Raw genomic sequence first — 18,004 nt, 5'->3', positions numbered from 1 at the left:
GAGTGAGGGAAGGAATTAGATTTTAGAGTGAGTTAGAAATTCAGTGAGTCAGTGAAATAGCGAAAAAAAATGTGAGGGAAGGAGTGAGTGATTTTGTAAGAGAATGAAAAGGGAAGTGTTAGTGAATAAGTGAGTTATTGAATAAGAAAGGAAGTGAGTGAGTGAGTGAGTGAGTGAGACCCTCGAGGGGGCGTGGCTCAGGTGTGCAGCACTAAAGCGTCACCTTTAATCTCAGGTAACCACCCGCCTTGCTCTCCTCACCATCAAGTCACGAACCTGAGTGAGGGAGCACCAATGCGTTCTATATCACTCTGCACTCTTTCACGGCCAACACTTGAGATTTGCAACATTACCATAAATTATACTCTAATCACTAGCCAACGGAATTACACTTTTTCTATATCACACGTCTATGTATATGAAAAAATCAGTAACTCACCTAACTATATATTTTTACGTTCTACATCATATATTTTTGTGTGTATTCTACGTCATTTGTAAACACGAACGGGACAAGACCTAAGATTTTCCGTATTGCTCTAAGATTAGATTAAACCACAAACCACGTATTATTGTGTGAATGTACTGCACGTTGCGTAAAGGTAGACCAATGACTAAATAAAGTAAAGACAAGCTCGCAACTCTCTGCTATCATTATAAAAAAAGGTAATGGTCTAGTGTCTTGGCAAATAAGCAGCTCTCTGCCTTCATAATAAAAAAAAATAAGGTTTAGTTTCTTGACAAAATACGGGAAAGTTAAATAAGTTGTCACTGATTTCACAATTATCGGTTTGAAGTCTCATGTGTATGTACGACCTGTTTTAATCACCTGTGCGCTTCAGATCGCCTCGCCCACCTGTTGGCAGTCTGTTGATTCTGCGAGGCTGCCAGTCCGTGTAATCTCGTCTCGTGAGTTGAAGCGACAAGAGTTGTTCAGGCAAAAGAGCTGTATATAATAGAGTTCGTTCCACGCTGTCAGTAACCAATGCTCACCAGATGGCAGCACCGTCGTTCTCTGATCACCTCTTAACTTGCTTCTCGTTCCAGCCTTACGCCGACAGTCCCGTCATTCACTTTTAAGCGATTATCAGTCTGTTATAATGTGTTAATGAAATATGAGGCGTCCGGAGAAGGGGCGTAAAGGACAGAACCATTTTATTTTTTATTTTTTATTGTTTGCAATGGGAAAGAGCGACTACATATCACTGGAGGAACAAGATAAATCACACGTTCCATGAGAAAAGCGACCCTCGGTCCACCAACTACAAGGTCGCTTTTCCATTGCAACTTCTTTTCACGTTCTTCCTGAGACGTGAAGCTTGTCTCATATATTCAATTGTATCTTATTTTTCTCTGCCTTCTCTCTTTTCTTGCCTCTCGTGACAGCATGACTGGGACAGTTTAATCTTTCACTTTTCGGCAACAATCAATCATTTATAGAAGGCGGTAATGAAGAGCATATTCGATTGCATCCTTTTGTTTCTCTGTGGGCGAAAATGTATCAAAAGGATGTGGTATTATAGCATGACCCAAAGGAATGACGAGGCCGAAGCTGTTGTTTTATGTGTACGGAATCTCTGTAGCGGACTGTAGTTAATGAGTTCGTTGGGTGGACTGTGCTTTTGTTAATCCTTTGTGCCATTAATTGGACGTAATGCATTAAAGCAGGTACACTATTGCCTTAAAAGTTCATCCAGTTCTATATATTTTTCTCTTTATACATCAAAGGAGGCAGCTCAAAGGCAAAACAAATACACTCTAAAAAGCCCACGAAGCACTTCCCTCACAAACAGAAAACGAGATCGGAAAGATACGAGGGAGTTCCGGGAGCAAATATCTCTTCGACTTGCCTTCCTGCCTGTCTGTCTGTCTCTTCGTCTGTGTCTGGGTTTGTCTTTCTGCCTTTATTTGTCTGTCTGTATCTGTCTGTCTTTTTACATCAGTGGAAGCAATCAAGGGTAATCAACAACAAAAAACAACAACACCGAAGAAAAAAAAAACTATCTTCCTGTCTATCTGTCTTCCTGTTCTCTGTCTTGTCTATCTGTCTGTCTGTCTGTGTTTATCTGTATGTATATATGTATCTGTTCTCTCTCTCTCTCTCTCTCTCTCTCTCTCTCTCTCTCTCTCTCTCTCTCTCTCTCTCTCTCTCTCTCTCTCTCTCTCTCTCTCTCTCTCTCTCTCTCTATCTATCTATCTATCTATCTCCACCCCCCCATGAATAAGAGATATACCTATTATTCACAAACTGAAACTCGGGGCTTGATTACTAAAGCTTTTATCAATACCTGTCGACTTCCGAGTTTGGTGAGGAGAGCGCTGTGTATGTTTACCTATTGTTGTGCCCGTGTATTTCCCGCGTCCCCCTTCCCGTCTCTCCTCCGTGTTTTTCCCGTGGCCTGTCAGTATCCGCTTCGTGTTTTCCCCGTGTACTTCCCGTGTGTGTTCCTTGTCTTCTCTGTGTTATTTCCATGTCCCTTTCGTGTTTTCCCCGTGTCCTGCCCGTGTCCTATCCGTGTTTTCCCGTATCCCCCTTCTTGTGTCCCCCCCTCCGTGTTTTCCCGTGTCCCTGTTCTCTTGTCCTCTCTGTGTTTTCCCATTGTCCCCCTTCTCGTGTCCTCTTGCCATGTTTTCCCCGTGTCCCTTCCGTGTTTTCCCCTCGTGCCGTCCCCTTCCTTGCTCACCTGTCCTCGTCCAATCAGGTAATGGCAACGCAAGGGACAGCTTTTTCTAACCGCCTCGTGTACTTGATGCAGGGCGGGAAATGTATGAACGCCTGGTAATGCATATCCTAATTATTTTCCTGCTAAACTCAGGCGATGCACGAATTGCTGAAGGATGCGCTTTAAGTTTAGGGATGCAGCGGATAAATTACCAATTGAGAAATGGACTAGCTGTTGAGGAAGCCAGAGGAGGAAATAGTTAATGAGGGCCTAGACGTTGAATTAGCAAACGGAGGAAGAGACCACCTGGTAAAGGGTGTAGAGAATGAACTAATTACTGAAGGGTACAGATAATGAACCAGGTAATTACTGAAGGTGGTAAGCCATGAACTAATATTGAAGAGAATGAACTAGATACCGAAGAGTGTAGCGAATGTACTAATTAATGAAGAATGAAGTAAAGAATGACGAGTGCTGAGAATGAACTACGTAATTACTGAAGGGGGTTGGCAGTGAACTAATATTGAAGAGAATGAACTAGATACTGAAGAGTGTAGCGAATGTACTAATTAATGAAGAATGAAGAGAATGAAGTAAAGAATGACGAGTGCTGAGAATGAACTACGTAATTAATGAAGGTGGTAAGCCATGAACTAATATTGAAGAGAATGAACTAGATACTGAAGAGTGTAGCGAATGTACTAATTAATGAAGAATGAAGAGAATGAAGTAAAGAATGACGAGTGCAGAGAATGAACTACGTAATTACTGAAGGGGGTAAGCCATGAATTAACATTGAAGAGAATGAACTAGATACCGAAGAGTGTAGCGAATGAACTAATTAATGAAGAATGAAGAGAATGAAGTAAAGAATGACGAGTGCAGAGAATGAACTACGTAATTACTGAAGGGGGTAAGCCATGAACTAATATTGAAGAGAATGAACTAGATGCTGAAGAGTGTAGCGAATGTACTAATTAATGAAGAATGAAGAGAATGAAGTAAAGAATGATGAGTGCAGAGAATGTACTTATTTCTGAAGGAGACAAATAATTAACTTACCCTTGACGGATGAACTGGCCACTAATGGATACAGGTAATGAACCGCTAAGAGAGAGAGAGAGAGAGAGAGAGAGAGAGAGAGAGAGAGAGAGAGAGAGAGAGAGATGAACTAGCTCTTAAAATGATGCTCCAAATGAATATAAGAATGATGCAATAGCTTTTAAGGATGATAATGAGGATGATGATGACGTTGATGATGACTGATGGATACAGACGACGAACTAAACATGAAGAGATGAAAACCTAATAGCTGAGAGGATCTTTTTTTCTTTCATTTTCGTTTTATTCCCTCCACATCAAAGAGGAACGTGCGCTCTCGATTAATCTGCCTTTCCGCCCATTTTTGTTTTCTTGTTCATCCCGGGTTTTACGTCCTCCCGTCACGCTAGCGATTAGGGTGTTAGCGGATCAGCGGCTTTGTTATTTCCTCCCGTCCGGTTGGTTGCAGCAGACGAGTTGTTCTTCCTTAAAAGTGCAAACAAGCGGGGCATTTCTGTTTGCTTTTAGATTTTGGGAGGTGTTTGTTTGTCCCTGTATGACGCGAAGCTCTTATCCAATCATTTCTTATTCATTCTCATCCACTAATTTCTTCTTTTTTCTTCAGTTATTTCTTTTTAGTCCAGATTTTTATTCCAGTCACGTTCAAAGTGCAAACAGGCGGGGCATTTCTGTTTGCTTTTAGGTTTTGGGAGGTGTTTGTTTGTCCCTGTTTGACGCGAAGCTCTTATCCAATCATTTCTTATTCATTCCCATCCACTAATTTCTTCTTTCTTCTCCAGTTATTTCTTTTTAGTCCAGATTTTTATTCCAGTCACGTTCAAAGTACAAACAAACGGGATACATCTACTTACGTTTTCGGTTTTGGGTTTATTTATGTGTTTCTCTTTGAATGTGAACCTCTCATCTTTCTTCATATTCACTCACTTCTTCTTAAACTTAATCCTATTTTTTTATTCTACCCAAACTCTGAACGCAGATCCGAATGTTTCAATGTCACTTTCTTGTTTAATTTCTTATATTTATTTTTTTGGGAGTTAGTTTGAGTAAATGCATGTTATTGTCGGCTCAGTTTTACACTCCAAGTATAAATTCATGCCCTGGATACGGTCATTTTCTACTTGTACGCTTAGCCCTCAATCCATAGGTCAGTTTTTTTTCGGCTTTTCATAATAATTTCGAGCCGAGTAGTTTTGGGTTATGATCGCCAGTTCGTACCCAACAACTAAGTGGTGGAGGAATAAAGATGAGCTGCTGTCGGTGTATATAGAATGTTTATTAATTACAGCTATTTTATTTTTATACCTCAGCTCAATTTCACAGAATAGGTATTTTTTTCCTGACGAGGGGACGAAATGAAATGGCGCGCACGAATTTGAATATTACCCATAAACACCTCGAGTCACGCGTACCCGGGCCTATATAGGTGTGTGTGTGTGTGGGTGTGTGGGGGTGGGTGTGGGTGGGGGGGGGGATGAGTACCTCGTTGCCCTACCCGATCCTCGCCGTGTTGATGCTGCAAACACTGACAGCCATTCCGTGTGTGCGTGCTACTGTGTGTGTGGGTGTGGGTGGGCATGGGTGTGAGTGGGTGGGCGGGTGTAGATGTGGGTGTGGGTGGGCATGGGTGTGAGTGGGTGGGCGGGTGTAGGTGTGGGTGTGGGTGAGTGGGTGGGTGGGGGGATGGTGTGTGTGTGTGTGTGTGTGTGTGTGTGTGTGTGTGTGTGTGTGTGTGTGTGTGTCAGGACTCCCTCGCTCGCCGCCCCTTACCCCCAGCATCGTCCCATTGGCTGGCTCCTCACGCTCCCCACATCAGCATCTTCATATCTGGCCCAAGGCGACGGTTTCTTCGTGATTTCTTTTTCAGTACCAGTCCTTCCCGTCTACCAAGTATCACGTCCTGCGTCCAACAATCCACTGAACCACTAGTCTTTCGTATACATAATCAAAGTATATCCATCCGAAAATAAGTTTGTCCTCACGTATAATTGAGTGCATTTGCTGTTTCTTCTTTTTTTTCGTTCTTCCAGTATTTTTTTTAATCTCGTGCAGAGTAGAATCGTGTCTTATAGAGCCACTGAATGCCTTGGTTCGTGTCAGTCTCAATTTTACTCCTCAAGTCCGCTCATTATGAACCAGATATTTAAATTAAAGTTCTTGAAATTGTTGCAAGTCCGTGGCGTTTGCTTCCTCTGGACTTGGTGATGCAGAATACTCCGCCCTCAGATTTTAGATTCCCTCTTTGTGAAGGAGGTTCTGTGAGTGGTGTGTGTGTGTGTGTGTGTGTGTGTGTGTGTGTGTGTGTGTGTGTGTGTAGTGTTTGTTTTCAAGTCCGGTATGGTTTTTTTTCACACTGGTAAAGGCAAATCAAGAGCATAGACAAACATGAAAGGACATAAACCATAAAAAGAAGAAAAAAAAAATGACTCCCAGAATCGTGGTGAGTAATGGCCGAGACGCGAACAGCTGAAGATAATGAGGCGGAAAAGTCGAGTGTGTTGATCTTTTTTCTCGCATTTTTCCTTCCTGTGTTTTCATATTCTTCCTTCTTAATCCTTATATATATTTTTTCCCAATTTTGGTGATGGAAAGTTTTATTTTATCATCATCTGTTTCGTTTTCTTGGTTAAACTTTTGTCGTTTCAGAAAGGAATGTGATCACAATGGACTACGGGTTCAAATGTTGGAAAATGCAATACCGTAAAACCTTGTACGCAAATATTCGTGGAATCGGGAATCAGACTGTAAATGTTTTGATTCAATTGGTTTGAGTGCGTTCGGGTAATAGGATGGACGAGCACCGAGGAAAACAATCTTTTTAAACATGTTCAGTAAAATAAAAAGTGTTTCGGGGTAACTTTTGCATAATGTAGTGAGAGAGGGACAGGTAGAGCGGCCCAGACTGAACGGTTTGAAAAAGGATGGAAGGTTTGGAAGTGCTCTCTTGGTAACTCTTGCATTAAATTATACGGTACGGTAAGGTAAAAAGGGTCGGTGAAAAGGGTTGGGCAGTAGAGTTTAGAAAGGGGTGGAAAGTTAACTGTTTTAAGGGGATATTACACTGGGCATATTTTCCGTGGATCTTCTGTCAAACCACGATTTCCGCTAACGTGGTTCTCAGTTGTTTGTTGTTATTGCTGCTGATGAAGATGATGAGTAATACCGTCGTCCTTCAGTGAAATCTATCGTAGCCTTGGAAGATCGTGGACACGTCAGAAAACCACGCAAATATGAGAACCACGCCAGCGGAAATCGTGTTTGACTGAAGATCCACGGAAAATTTGCCCAGTGTAATAGCCCCTTTACTCAGCGATTTGACTAGGGCATTTGATAAAGGGTATAAAAAAAAAAGTACGGGAAGTTAAGATGTCTTTAAAAGATGTGAATATGAAAACAAAAATGGAAACCTGAAGAAAAAAAAATCAAATTCATTGTGTGTCCGTGCGCGTGTATGTGCGTGACGGGGTGGGAAGATAGTGTTATGATGTACAGCCTCTATCAAAAATCTCGTTTCTATGCATGATATGGGAGAGAGGGTAAATAAGGCTCTATCAATCACACTAACAAGACAACAACCTCATAATTTCACGCCACATTTCCCATCGGCATCATTTATTCTTTTTACCTCGCTTCGACCAGTAAGTCAGAGATGAATACATGTCTCTAAATTCTCCTCTCGGTCATGTTCAGGGATTCTAGAGATCTTGAGGGTAAATAGGCTCTATCAGTCACACCAACAAGGCAACAACCCCATAATTTCACGCCACATTTCCCATCGGCATCATTTATCCTTTTTATCTCGATTCGACCAGTAAGTCAGAGATGAATACATGTCTCTAAATTCTCCACTCGGTCATGTTCAAGGATTCTGGATATCTTGTTTCGGTATTATCAGACGCTTTCGCCTCTCACATCAACTACTTTCAAAGGCCAAAAAGGAGATTAATCGGGTTTTAATGAGTGTTCTTTTATATTCATGGTACAGAAGAAGTCATACTACCAGAAGTCATAAAACTACCCCCCCAAAATGCCCACAACTTTTACGAAAGCTTTGTCAAATATGTGTGTTTGGGTGCCGATCTGTTTAAGAATATGACCCTAGATACTCCACTTTGTCACGGTTATGGACTCTGGAGACCTCGCCACGTCTTTCTGTTCATGCATGTGAGGTCAAGACGAAGGGTTTCCCAGTATCGCGACGCAGCAGTTCCCCATCCTCTTTAATACACGAAGCCAAAGAAAACGGAGGCAGAGAGAGAGAGAGAGAGAGAGAGAGAGAGAGAGAGAGAGAGATCGGAAAGGAAAGCCACGGTGTCTATTTCACGTTCGCTTTGTGTACGGGTCAAAGGATATTAAATTCTAAATCTCGTGTGACAGAATTATAACTTGGACGTCAGATTTAATAGGAAAGTGAGCATCGCTATAATTCAATCATCTTAAGCCTTGATCTCATGCCCCATTCCCTCCCTCATTTCAAACGTTTCTGACAATTTTCTCCCCTCCCCTCCCCTCTCTCCTCAAATTTTACTAGTCAAACTATAATCTAGCTTGTTTACTAATATATGAACAGGGAGCAAAGAGGAAGAAGATGAAAAAGCCTATCCACTGTTACTAGTATATGCTTAGAATTGTTGTTTTTATTTTTGTTAATGTTTCTGTATCATATATGGATGTGTAAATTAATTATATACCTTTTTTTTTGCATTTTAGGAAGCAGGTCAAGGGGGGGAAAAGACCGCTAACGCAAAGTAAACCATGCTAACAAAAAACTCTATATTAGCAAAGATATGGCAAAACAGTACATGTGGTAACCATTTATATTTCTAGATACCGTCGTAGCAGTGAAGGTTCAGTCGCTTTCCCTTCTTCCTCTTTGCTGTGTTGTTTGTTAATAATTAAATGCTTCGTGTGGTGTGTTTTGTGGGTGTTTTAGTGCTTGGGTGTGGAGTGTGTTGCGGGGTGATCTCCTCTTGAGTGTGTGAGAAAAGAACAGAGGAGAGGAGGTGGTGAAGGGGTGCATGCGTGGGTGGGAAAAGAGGAGGAAAAAAAGGAAAAGGAGGAGGAGGTGAAGGAGAGGTGAAGTGCGGTTCGTTATGGGGTGGGAAAATGTCCTCGGCGGGTCCTCTTAGATGAGTGACCCGCCGTGACCTGGCTCTGACCTCACGTGCTCCTCGGTGACCCCAGATGCCCTATCGTCCAATGTGAGAGCTCTCGTCGGGTCCCCCAAGCGACACCCGCGACCCAAGCCCCAGCGCCGACCCCCGCTTGGTGAGTGTGACCTCCCTTGTTACTCTTCTGCTTGTGTTGGTCTTGTGTGTGGGGGGAGGGGAGGTATGTGTATGTGTGTGGGAGGGGTGTGTGTGTGTGTGTGTGTGTGTGTGTGTGTGTGTGTGTGTGTGTGTGTGTGTGTGTGTGTGTGATGAATGCATATTTCTCTTTATTTATTGTCATTTTGTGTATATGACTATTTTTTATATTTTGTAGTCGATATTATTAGTGTTCATATATATATACATTTTGGTCTTTGTGAGAAAATGATAATCAATTTAATATGTATATCATGTCTGGTTCACTGTGCAAATATAAGCTGTATTTTTTTTTCTTAATATCATTATTCGTATAGGTTTATTTATCAATGCATATATTTTGGTAGCTCCCTCTTTCCCTATGGCACAATAACTAGAACCCTGTAAAAAATATTATATGTAGTTGAAGAGCGGCATCTACCTCAAGGAATCCACAGCTCTATGCTCTTCCTAATTATCCGCCAATTACTGGGCGCAACGGAAACTTAGAAAACTTAATTGAGTTCCTTTTTTTCCGTTTTCTCTTTATTAAATGGAATACGCTTCAGTGGGCGTTCCCTTCCCGTCGACCTTCCAACTTTTATTTCTTTACCTCTAATCCTTCACAAGAGGGAAAGGAAGCATAACTTTAATTTATTTTTGGCGGGCTTTTCTTTTCCCGTTCTACCCTTAATTTCATAACCCCATAAATCACCCTTTAAATACGGTAAATTGAGAGGGAGATAAAAAAAGGAAGTAGGGTAAAAAAAGAGAAAAAAAAAGGAAGTAAGACTGATCCTATGTTTCAAGTTTGGATACGGAATTGAGCACCGTGGCAATGAGCACCTTAGTTAATACACCTCTCAGCCTCAACTTTACCTTTACACCTGCTGGACGGAAAGGGACAATTAACGAGAGTGAAGTGTCAGGCGTGGACGTAAAGGGTGAAGCGGCGCCGTTCAGGAGTAATTGGACGAAGACAAAACACTCCGCCGAATGAGGGATAACTAACGCAATTAACCCAGGCCAGATGCTGCGTTCAAGGGGGGAAGGGATGGAGAGGAGGTGGTGATGGTGGTGGTGGTGGTGATGCTGGTGGAGGTAGTAGCAGTGGGGGTAGTAGTGATGGTGATAGTGATAGTGGAAATTGGAAAATGAGGGAAAGGGGTGTAAGGGAGAAGGAAGATAAGGTGAAGAGGGGAAATAGTAAGTGATTGATGATGGAGAAGATAATTGGGTGAAAAAAGAGAAAAATAAAATGCTAGTGGGGAGGAGACAAAGATTACGAAAAATAAAATCGAAGAAAATGTGTCAGTTTTTAAGTTCTTTCTGTAAAATTTGACGACTAAATGACATAAAGGCTTCACTGTATTAAATTTGTTACTACTACTACTACTACTACTACTACCACTACTACTACTACTACTACTACTACTACCACTGACCGTCGCCACTACCACATCACTTCGCCCGGGCACCAACAAGCACCAGTGGACATTTTGATTAACGAGACACGTGAACTAACTTTCCCGAGTTCAACAAGTCCTACAAGTCCCCAGGAGCTCAGAAGGGATCGTCCTCCTCCTCCCCCTCCTCCTCCTCCTCCTCCTCCTCCTCCTCCTCCTCTTCAGGGGTCGAGTTAGGGACATGACAGCAACAGAGAGGGATAGATACGGATATGCAACTGTTATCCATCTTTCCTTTATTCCGTGACTTTGTTTTCATTGTTTTCTTACTGTTTTGTTTTGTCTCGGTTTTGTCACCACTTTGTTTTTATTTTGTTTGTGTTTTCTTTTCTCTTTCTGTTCTCTTTATTAGTCCTTTATGACATTGTTTTTGTGGCTGCTGTTTTGTTTTAGTTTGTCTTTTGTTGGCAGTCGTTACTACATTGTTTTTTTGTCGTTTCTGTTTTCTTAGTGTTTTATCATAATCATATTTTCTATTTTTATATTGTTACCGTTTGTGTACTACTGTTACTACTACCACTATTCCTACTACTACTACCACTATTCCTATTACTACCACTACTACAACTACTACTTCCACCACTACCACCACCACCACTAATGACAAGAATAATGATACCGATAATAATATACTTTCGATGTCCTTCCATTTGGTCGTCCTTTGGAATTAAGAGGAAACGCGATCAAACAATTGCTTTTCCCCTCCAGTGGGCGGCATGTAACAGGATAAGGGAGCGAAAGTGGAGGAAAGAGGAGGAGGGAAAAGGATGAGGGATGATGAGCAAAAATAGATGGTGTTTGCGGGAGGAAAGGAGTGAGAGGAGGAGGAAAAGTGAAAGTGGGTGGGTGTAAGAGAAGGAAGAGGTGAAGGAGGAGGAGGAGGAGGAGGAGGAGAAGAAGAAGAAGAAATAGAAGGAGAAGGAAAAGGAAAGGGGAAATTAAATGAAATGAAAAAAAAGAAAGGAAATACAAGGAAAGGAAAGGAAAGGAAAGGAAAGGAAAGGATAGGAGAAGAAAGGAAAGGAGAAGCAGAGAGAGAGAGAGAGAGAGAGAGAGAGAGAGAGAGAGAGAGAGAGAGAGAGAGAGATACGAGGTGAACGTGTATTAATATCGGAAATGAAAGAAGCTTGAGGAAATAGGTTGCTGGAGGGGGAGGGGGGGAGGAGGAGGAAGGAAGAAGAAAGAAGGAAAATAGTGTGAAGAGGAGGAGGAATAGTAAATGAGTGGCAAAGGAGAAGACAGTTGGGAGAAGAGGAGATAAACAGGAGTCTAGTGAGGCGAAGAAATAGATTGAGAACGAAATGCAAAATCGAAGAGGAGACTGTAATATAATGGAGGAAAAGATAAATGTGATGCTTCTACAATGGAAGGGAGGAGCTTGGAATGAGGAGGAGGAGGAGGAGGAAGGAAAAAAGCAAGAGGAGGAGGAAGGGAAGAAGGAAGTGGGAATTGATTAGGAAGATGGGAAGGAAGAGGAGGAGGATGAGGAGGATTGCAGATAAGATTAAGGAGGCAGGAAGGAAACAGTGAGAAAGCGGAGGAGGAGGAGGAGGAGGAGGAGGAAGGAAAAGAGCAAGAGGAGGAGGAAGGGAAGAAGGAAGTGGGAATTGATTAGGAAGATGGGAAGGAAGAGGAGGAGGAGGAGGAGAATTGCAGATAAGATTAAGGAGGCAGGAAGGAAACAGTGAGAAAGCGGAGGAGGAGGAAGCAAAAGAGCAAGAGGAGGAGGAAGGGAAGAAGGAAGAGGGGGTGGGAACTGATTAGGAAGAAGGGAAGGAAGAGGAGGAGGATGAGAAGGATTGCAGATAAGATTGAGGCGGGAGGAAGGAAACAGTGAGAAAGCGGAGAATGCGGATTATAAGAAGGAAAGATAAGATAAGGAAGGAGACAGAGGAGGATACGAAAGGATAGGAGGCAGGGAAGAAGGAGAACAATTAGGACTTTTGCATCGCCTAAAGACACTATTGTTCGTTCTCGTAAAGCGAAACATTATTACGTTTTCGTCTTGGAGCGTTGCCGTGCGTAGTGAAGTGTGATATAAAACACGTACTGCGATAGTCTCTTTGGAATGTGTAATGTCTTGCAATGATATTTTTATGTGTTGCCGATTGCGTCTGTTGATCGGCTCCAGTTCTTTAGTAGCGCGGGGGAATTTTATTTTGAGTGGCTGCCGTGGTATACATAAGACTAAGGAGTTTTAGGACCGTATTACTAAACATTTCGTCGCCCAAGTACACACATTTGTCAAGGCTTTCCTAGGAGTTTTGGGCATTTCCGGGAGTAGTTTTATGACCCTGGTGGTAGTTTGGCCCTTCTTCTGTACCGTGAACCTAAAGAAACACTCATTTGAACCCAGTTGATCCCCTCTTTGACCTTTAAAAATACTCATGTGAGAAACGAAGGTGTCTTATAATACCGCTTTTAATGTCATGTCAATTTAGGTTTTCACAGTAATGATTTCCACTGGGTTTATGCAGCGGCCGAACCCGTGTTAGAACGTTTCAACCTGACATAGGAGTGGGAGTTTAATGGTGTCTGTTAGCTCTGTGTTTCGTTCAAGAGGTTGTTTTGTGGGAGTACTGTATAGTATTTTCCGCACGTCGAAACAGGAAGGTGTCCGGCGTTGTTTGCAGGCTGTCGATGCTTTAATGCGAACATTCAGGGCCACATTCTCAAACACAAACACTTCATAAAAACTTAAACACCCAAGCACACACATTTGACAAGACTTTCGTAGGAGTTTCGGTCATATGCAGAGGTAGTTTTATGACCCCTCTGGTAGTTTCATCAGTGTTTTGTGCCGTGAACCTACAAAAGCACTCATTAGAACGCGGTTGGTCTCCTTTTCGGTCTTTGGAGATCGTTCATGTGAGAGGCAGGAGTGTCAGAGAATGCCGACCCCAGTAGGTCTTTCAACCTTAGACGTTTCATGCGAGTGTGTGATGCCGTCTGCTGATTCTGCGTCACGTTCAAGTGGTGGCTTTACGGGCGTGGAAATTATTCGTTGGTGGCCGTGGCGGGGAAATGTGTGGCGTTGCTGGTTGGCTGTCGATGTATTGGTGTAATTAGGCGAGGGTACGAGTTGAGGCCGATGTGCGCGACCGACTCCTGTTGAATGAAGCTGTCCGTCTCCTCCGCTCGGGTCCGACGTGGGGTGTATAATTTTATGCTACTAAAGAGAAACACTTGTGGCATTTTGAAGGGATGCTGCGGCCCTGTGCCCAGAAGACTGATTGTATCATCTCTTTTGGTTTTTGTTCTCTTCATAGAAACATAATTTTTACCGAGAGCTTTAAGAGAACGGTTAGGAGTCGCAAAAGTCCTAATTGTTCTCCTTACCTTCCTCCCCATCCTTCGCTTCCTCCTTCATATATAATGCCGGAAATATAAAACGAAAATGGCGTCTTGATGGTGAAAGGGCTAACCCATGGAAACGCCAAACGATGCTCCATGCCATCATCCATCAAGTTGCCAGGTTCCGTGCAGCCTCGCATGCTCTGCTGGAAGCATATTTCCCAAGTCTCTACGGGTATGTGGTGCCTGGCTTCCCACAGCCAATCATCGATGTTCCAGCTCGTGACGTCTCATGTGGGCGGAGCTTACGTGACCACTGGAGAATAAAATATTTTGTCTTCCAAAACAAGATTACCGTAATATATATGCATATATTAGGGAAGCACAAATAATAATATTGAATTTGGCCCTGACTACACCTTTAGTTACCAGTATTATTACGCAAAAATTAATCTCAATGTAACTAGTATTCTGAGGTCTTCTTTCTCCTTCTCCACCTCCTCCTCCGCTTCCCGTGTTCAAACTTATCGTGGCAGGAAGCGAGATAGTTCCCAGATGTGTGTTATCTGACTTTAGCCTTACAGGACAGAGGTTCCTATGACGCTACGCAGGAGAGATGGATTTCCTATGTCATTTTATCAATTGAAATTCACGTTCGTCGGGAATAGGCACATATGAGCACATTATATATATTTTTTAATGGAGAAACTCCTGTATTACGCAGCAGAACTAGAGGAACACGAGAAAGGAAAGGAAGGAATGGGAAGGGACGTGAGAACTGCAGATATTAGGGAAGCACAAATGATAACATAATCGTAGATTTACCTTAAAACATTCAAACATCCTAAACAAGTTTTTAGTTCTTAATGATTATATATATATATATATATATATATATATATATATATATATATATATATATATATATATATATATATATATATATATATATATATATTCATTTTCCACCCAATGATTGGAGCTAGAAAGTTAATTAAAAAAATGCCCACGCGGGATAAAATATAGCTCACATGTTTTAAATTTTATTCTTTGGTTGTATGAAGGTTCATAATACTCTGAAACTTTAGTTCAGGTACAGTTCCTCCCCTCCTTACCTTGACATCACATCCCAGCTATGTTACTTATTTTTATCTCAGCTGACATCACAGATTAACTACCAATATTCATGAAATTTTTATGGATCCAAGTCCCATGACCGTGCTCACTATATGAATCCCTTGTTGTCCGAGTTCGCCTGCTGCCCGTGTGTACGGGTCGGCTGTGCATACGTGCCTCTCTCCACTTGCGGTTTTCATCAGGCTGGTTTTCATGAGGCACAAAGCTCGTAAACGCCGCCTTGCCCGCCATATTCCCGACGAACGTGAATTTCCATTTATAAAATTATTTAGGAAATCCATCTCTCCTGCGTAACGTCATTGTAACCTTTGTCCTGCAAGGCTAAAGTCAGATATATCTCGCTTCCTACCACGATAAGTTTGAACACGGGAACCGGAAGAGGAGGAGGAGAAGGAGAAAGAAGTCCTCAGAATAATAGCTACATTGAGACTAATATTTGCGTAATAATACTGGTATCTTGGTGTACAGGCCCGAATTTAATATTTTTTTGTATTTCCCTAATATATGCTTATGTATTACAATAATCTTGATTTGGAAGACAAAATATTTCATTCTCCAGCGGTCTCCTAACCTCCGTACACATGAGACGTCACGAGCTGGAACAGCGATGATTGGCTGTGGGAAGCCAGGCACCACATACCCGTAGAGACTTGGGAAATATACCACCCGCATAGGTAAAAAATAAAAATATAATGAAGGCTCAGTGGTGGGGAATATTGAGAAGATTTAATGGAGGAGATCGAAATGAAAAAGATTGCTGTCACTCGTCTGATTACTAACGCTAGTATTCTCAGACGTTTCCGTTTTCACATCAACTATTTCCACAGGCCGGAAAGAAGATTAATCGGGTTCTCATGAGTGAATTTTTAGATTCATCATACAGAAAATTGGTCAAACTACTCTCAGGATCATAAAACTACCCCAGGAAATGCCCCAAACTCCTACGAAAACCATGTCATATGTGTGTGCTTGGAAAAACAATGAGCCACAGAGTTTCAATTATCAAACCGAAGATGTAGAGATAGAAATCTCTGTGGCTTTGTGGTGGGAGATGTGGAAAAAGCTTAATTCGACCCATGCTATCAATTCACATGTTACTAAGTGATTCTGTCTTGTCGCTGAATACAGCATCAACATTATATAAACCTTCCTCCACCCGACACACTTTGCCTGACCTTCACGTGCCTGGTTAATACTTACGATACGATCAGCCGCTGTAAACCTTGCGTTGAGGACCCCAAGCATTGTCCTGAGCACAGGGGTGAAGAGTGGAGGCGCCAGACGGACCGGTGTCGTGTTTCTCAGCGTCCTCCTATTTCTGGCCGTCCGTTTTTGTTTACACGTCACCGGGGCGAAGCAAAGAAACGAAACGATGTGTCCCTCCGAAGAGCTCACTGTTTACCAATCGAAGAAAATGTTTAATGGAGAAAAAGATAAATGTGTTGCTACTACAAAGGGAGGAGCGTGGAAGGAAGAGGAAGCAAGGGGGAGGAGAAGGAGGAAGCAAAGTAGCCATCATGCATTACTACGCCAATGCAAGACAAAGGACAATCGCGACTTTTTCCACCTCTCTCTCTCTTTTTTTTTTTTTTACAGCAAAGGAGACAGCTCAAGGGCACAAAAAAGTAAACATTAATAAAAAAAAAGCCCGCTACTCGCTGCTCCTAAAAAGAACGCTTAAATACTTCATCTTACTCTGCGAAAGGCTCTAATTTACAACCTCACCCAACTCTCTGTCGGCCCTAGTCTACAGTACCCTCTCTGGCCAAATATTTATCTAACAATTTTACTGCTTCATCTTTCCAACCTTTCCTCGGCTCTGATGGCAACCCTGCTGTCTATATTATCTGGCATTTTTTAATTATTCTGTAGCGGGCTTTTTTGTTTCTTTGGTTTGCCTTTGAGATGCTTTCCCAGCTGTAAACAGTAATAATCATCATTGTTAATATACTTGTTCACCAATTCATCCTGGCCATGCTGACGCTCCTTGGCAGGGTTGTGGGGGATGTGTTGCTTGAGTGTGCCTGTAGATAACCTCGCGAGTCAGTGGTCGGGGGTCAGTTTCGTCTTCACGACCACCCGGTGAAATGTTGCAGTGATCCCTGGATAGGTTTAGCAAAAAGAAAACGGAAGAATTTTGTGAGGAACTTAACAAAACTGGTTTAGATTTATTTTCTTTACCTTCTTTTCCTTCTCATTTTCCTTCTTCTTCTTTTCCTTCTTTTTCTTCTTCTTCATCTCTTGTTTTTTTCCTCATTCTTTTCATCTACTTCTTATTTCAGAATTTTACAGCATAGCACATCGTTGTTGATGGGATGTAAACAGTGTGATAGGAAAAGAAGAAGAAAAAAAAAACAGCTTCCCGAGGTTTTAACAAGTATTTTGTAAAATTCAGATAACACATGCTCTCTCTCTCTCTCTCTCTCTCTCTCTCTCTCATTAGCAGTTGTTTTACATGCAAAATAAAAGAAAATTGGTGTGGAGGTGGGGGGTAGGAGTGCTTCAGGGTAGTTCTGGGTCACTAGGGACTGGACTGTGCGTGGCACTTAGGCTGTTATTAAAGGTTCGGGGTACTTGTGGTGATGTGCAGTGAGAGAGGGACAGACTGAGAAAGTTGGGATGTTATAAAATCATTAAAATGTAGTGCCGGTAAGAAGTGTCGATCCAATATAACATTAACTCACAAAACCAGCTATCGCAACAGTGGAGACAGGCAGATAGAGTGGGAGGAATGTTGGGAAAGGTGAGACGGGCGGGTGGAAGGAGCAAAGGACAGGGATCATGCGAAGTAATTTAAAGTTTTCCTCGACAGTGAATTATTTGTTTTTCAAGTGAAGGACTTTCAAGTTTGTTATTTGCTCTTTGCATGTTTGCTGTACAACTCAATTTTCCAGTGATGTAGTATTTAACTGTATTTGAATTAATTAATTGTTTATGCGCGCGCGCGTGTGTGTGTGTGTGTGTGTGTGTGTGTGTGTGTGTGTGTGATGACAGGTGCATGCTTGAGGGGCAGTTAGATGGGTTAGTAGATAGATAAACTGACTGATTAGTTATCTAATTAGTGTAAATAGTAAGTTGTATTTGTTAATAAAAATTTTTT

General features: G+C 42.1%; 1 protein-coding gene across 1 annotated transcript in view; it reads left to right on the top strand.

Moving 5' to 3' along the window:
• LOC127005898 (multiple C2 and transmembrane domain-containing protein 1-like) overlaps positions 1-18,004 on the top strand; it is a 243,787-nt gene that overhangs the window by 64,370 nt on the left and 161,413 nt on the right. The window contains exon 2 of the mRNA XM_050875250.1: positions 8,907-8,990. Coding sequence (XP_050731207.1) covers positions 8,907-8,990 — 84 coding nt within the window. The remainder of the gene's footprint in view (positions 1-8,906; positions 8,991-18,004) is intronic.

Source organism: Eriocheir sinensis, chromosome 31 (genome assembly GCF_024679095.1).
Source record: "Eriocheir sinensis breed Jianghai 21 chromosome 31, ASM2467909v1, whole genome shotgun sequence".
Lineage (NCBI taxonomy): Eukaryota > Metazoa > Arthropoda > Malacostraca > Decapoda > Varunidae > Eriocheir > Eriocheir sinensis.
Note: the sequence above shows the minus strand (reverse complement) of the source record. Positions and strands in the feature narration are given on the sequence as shown.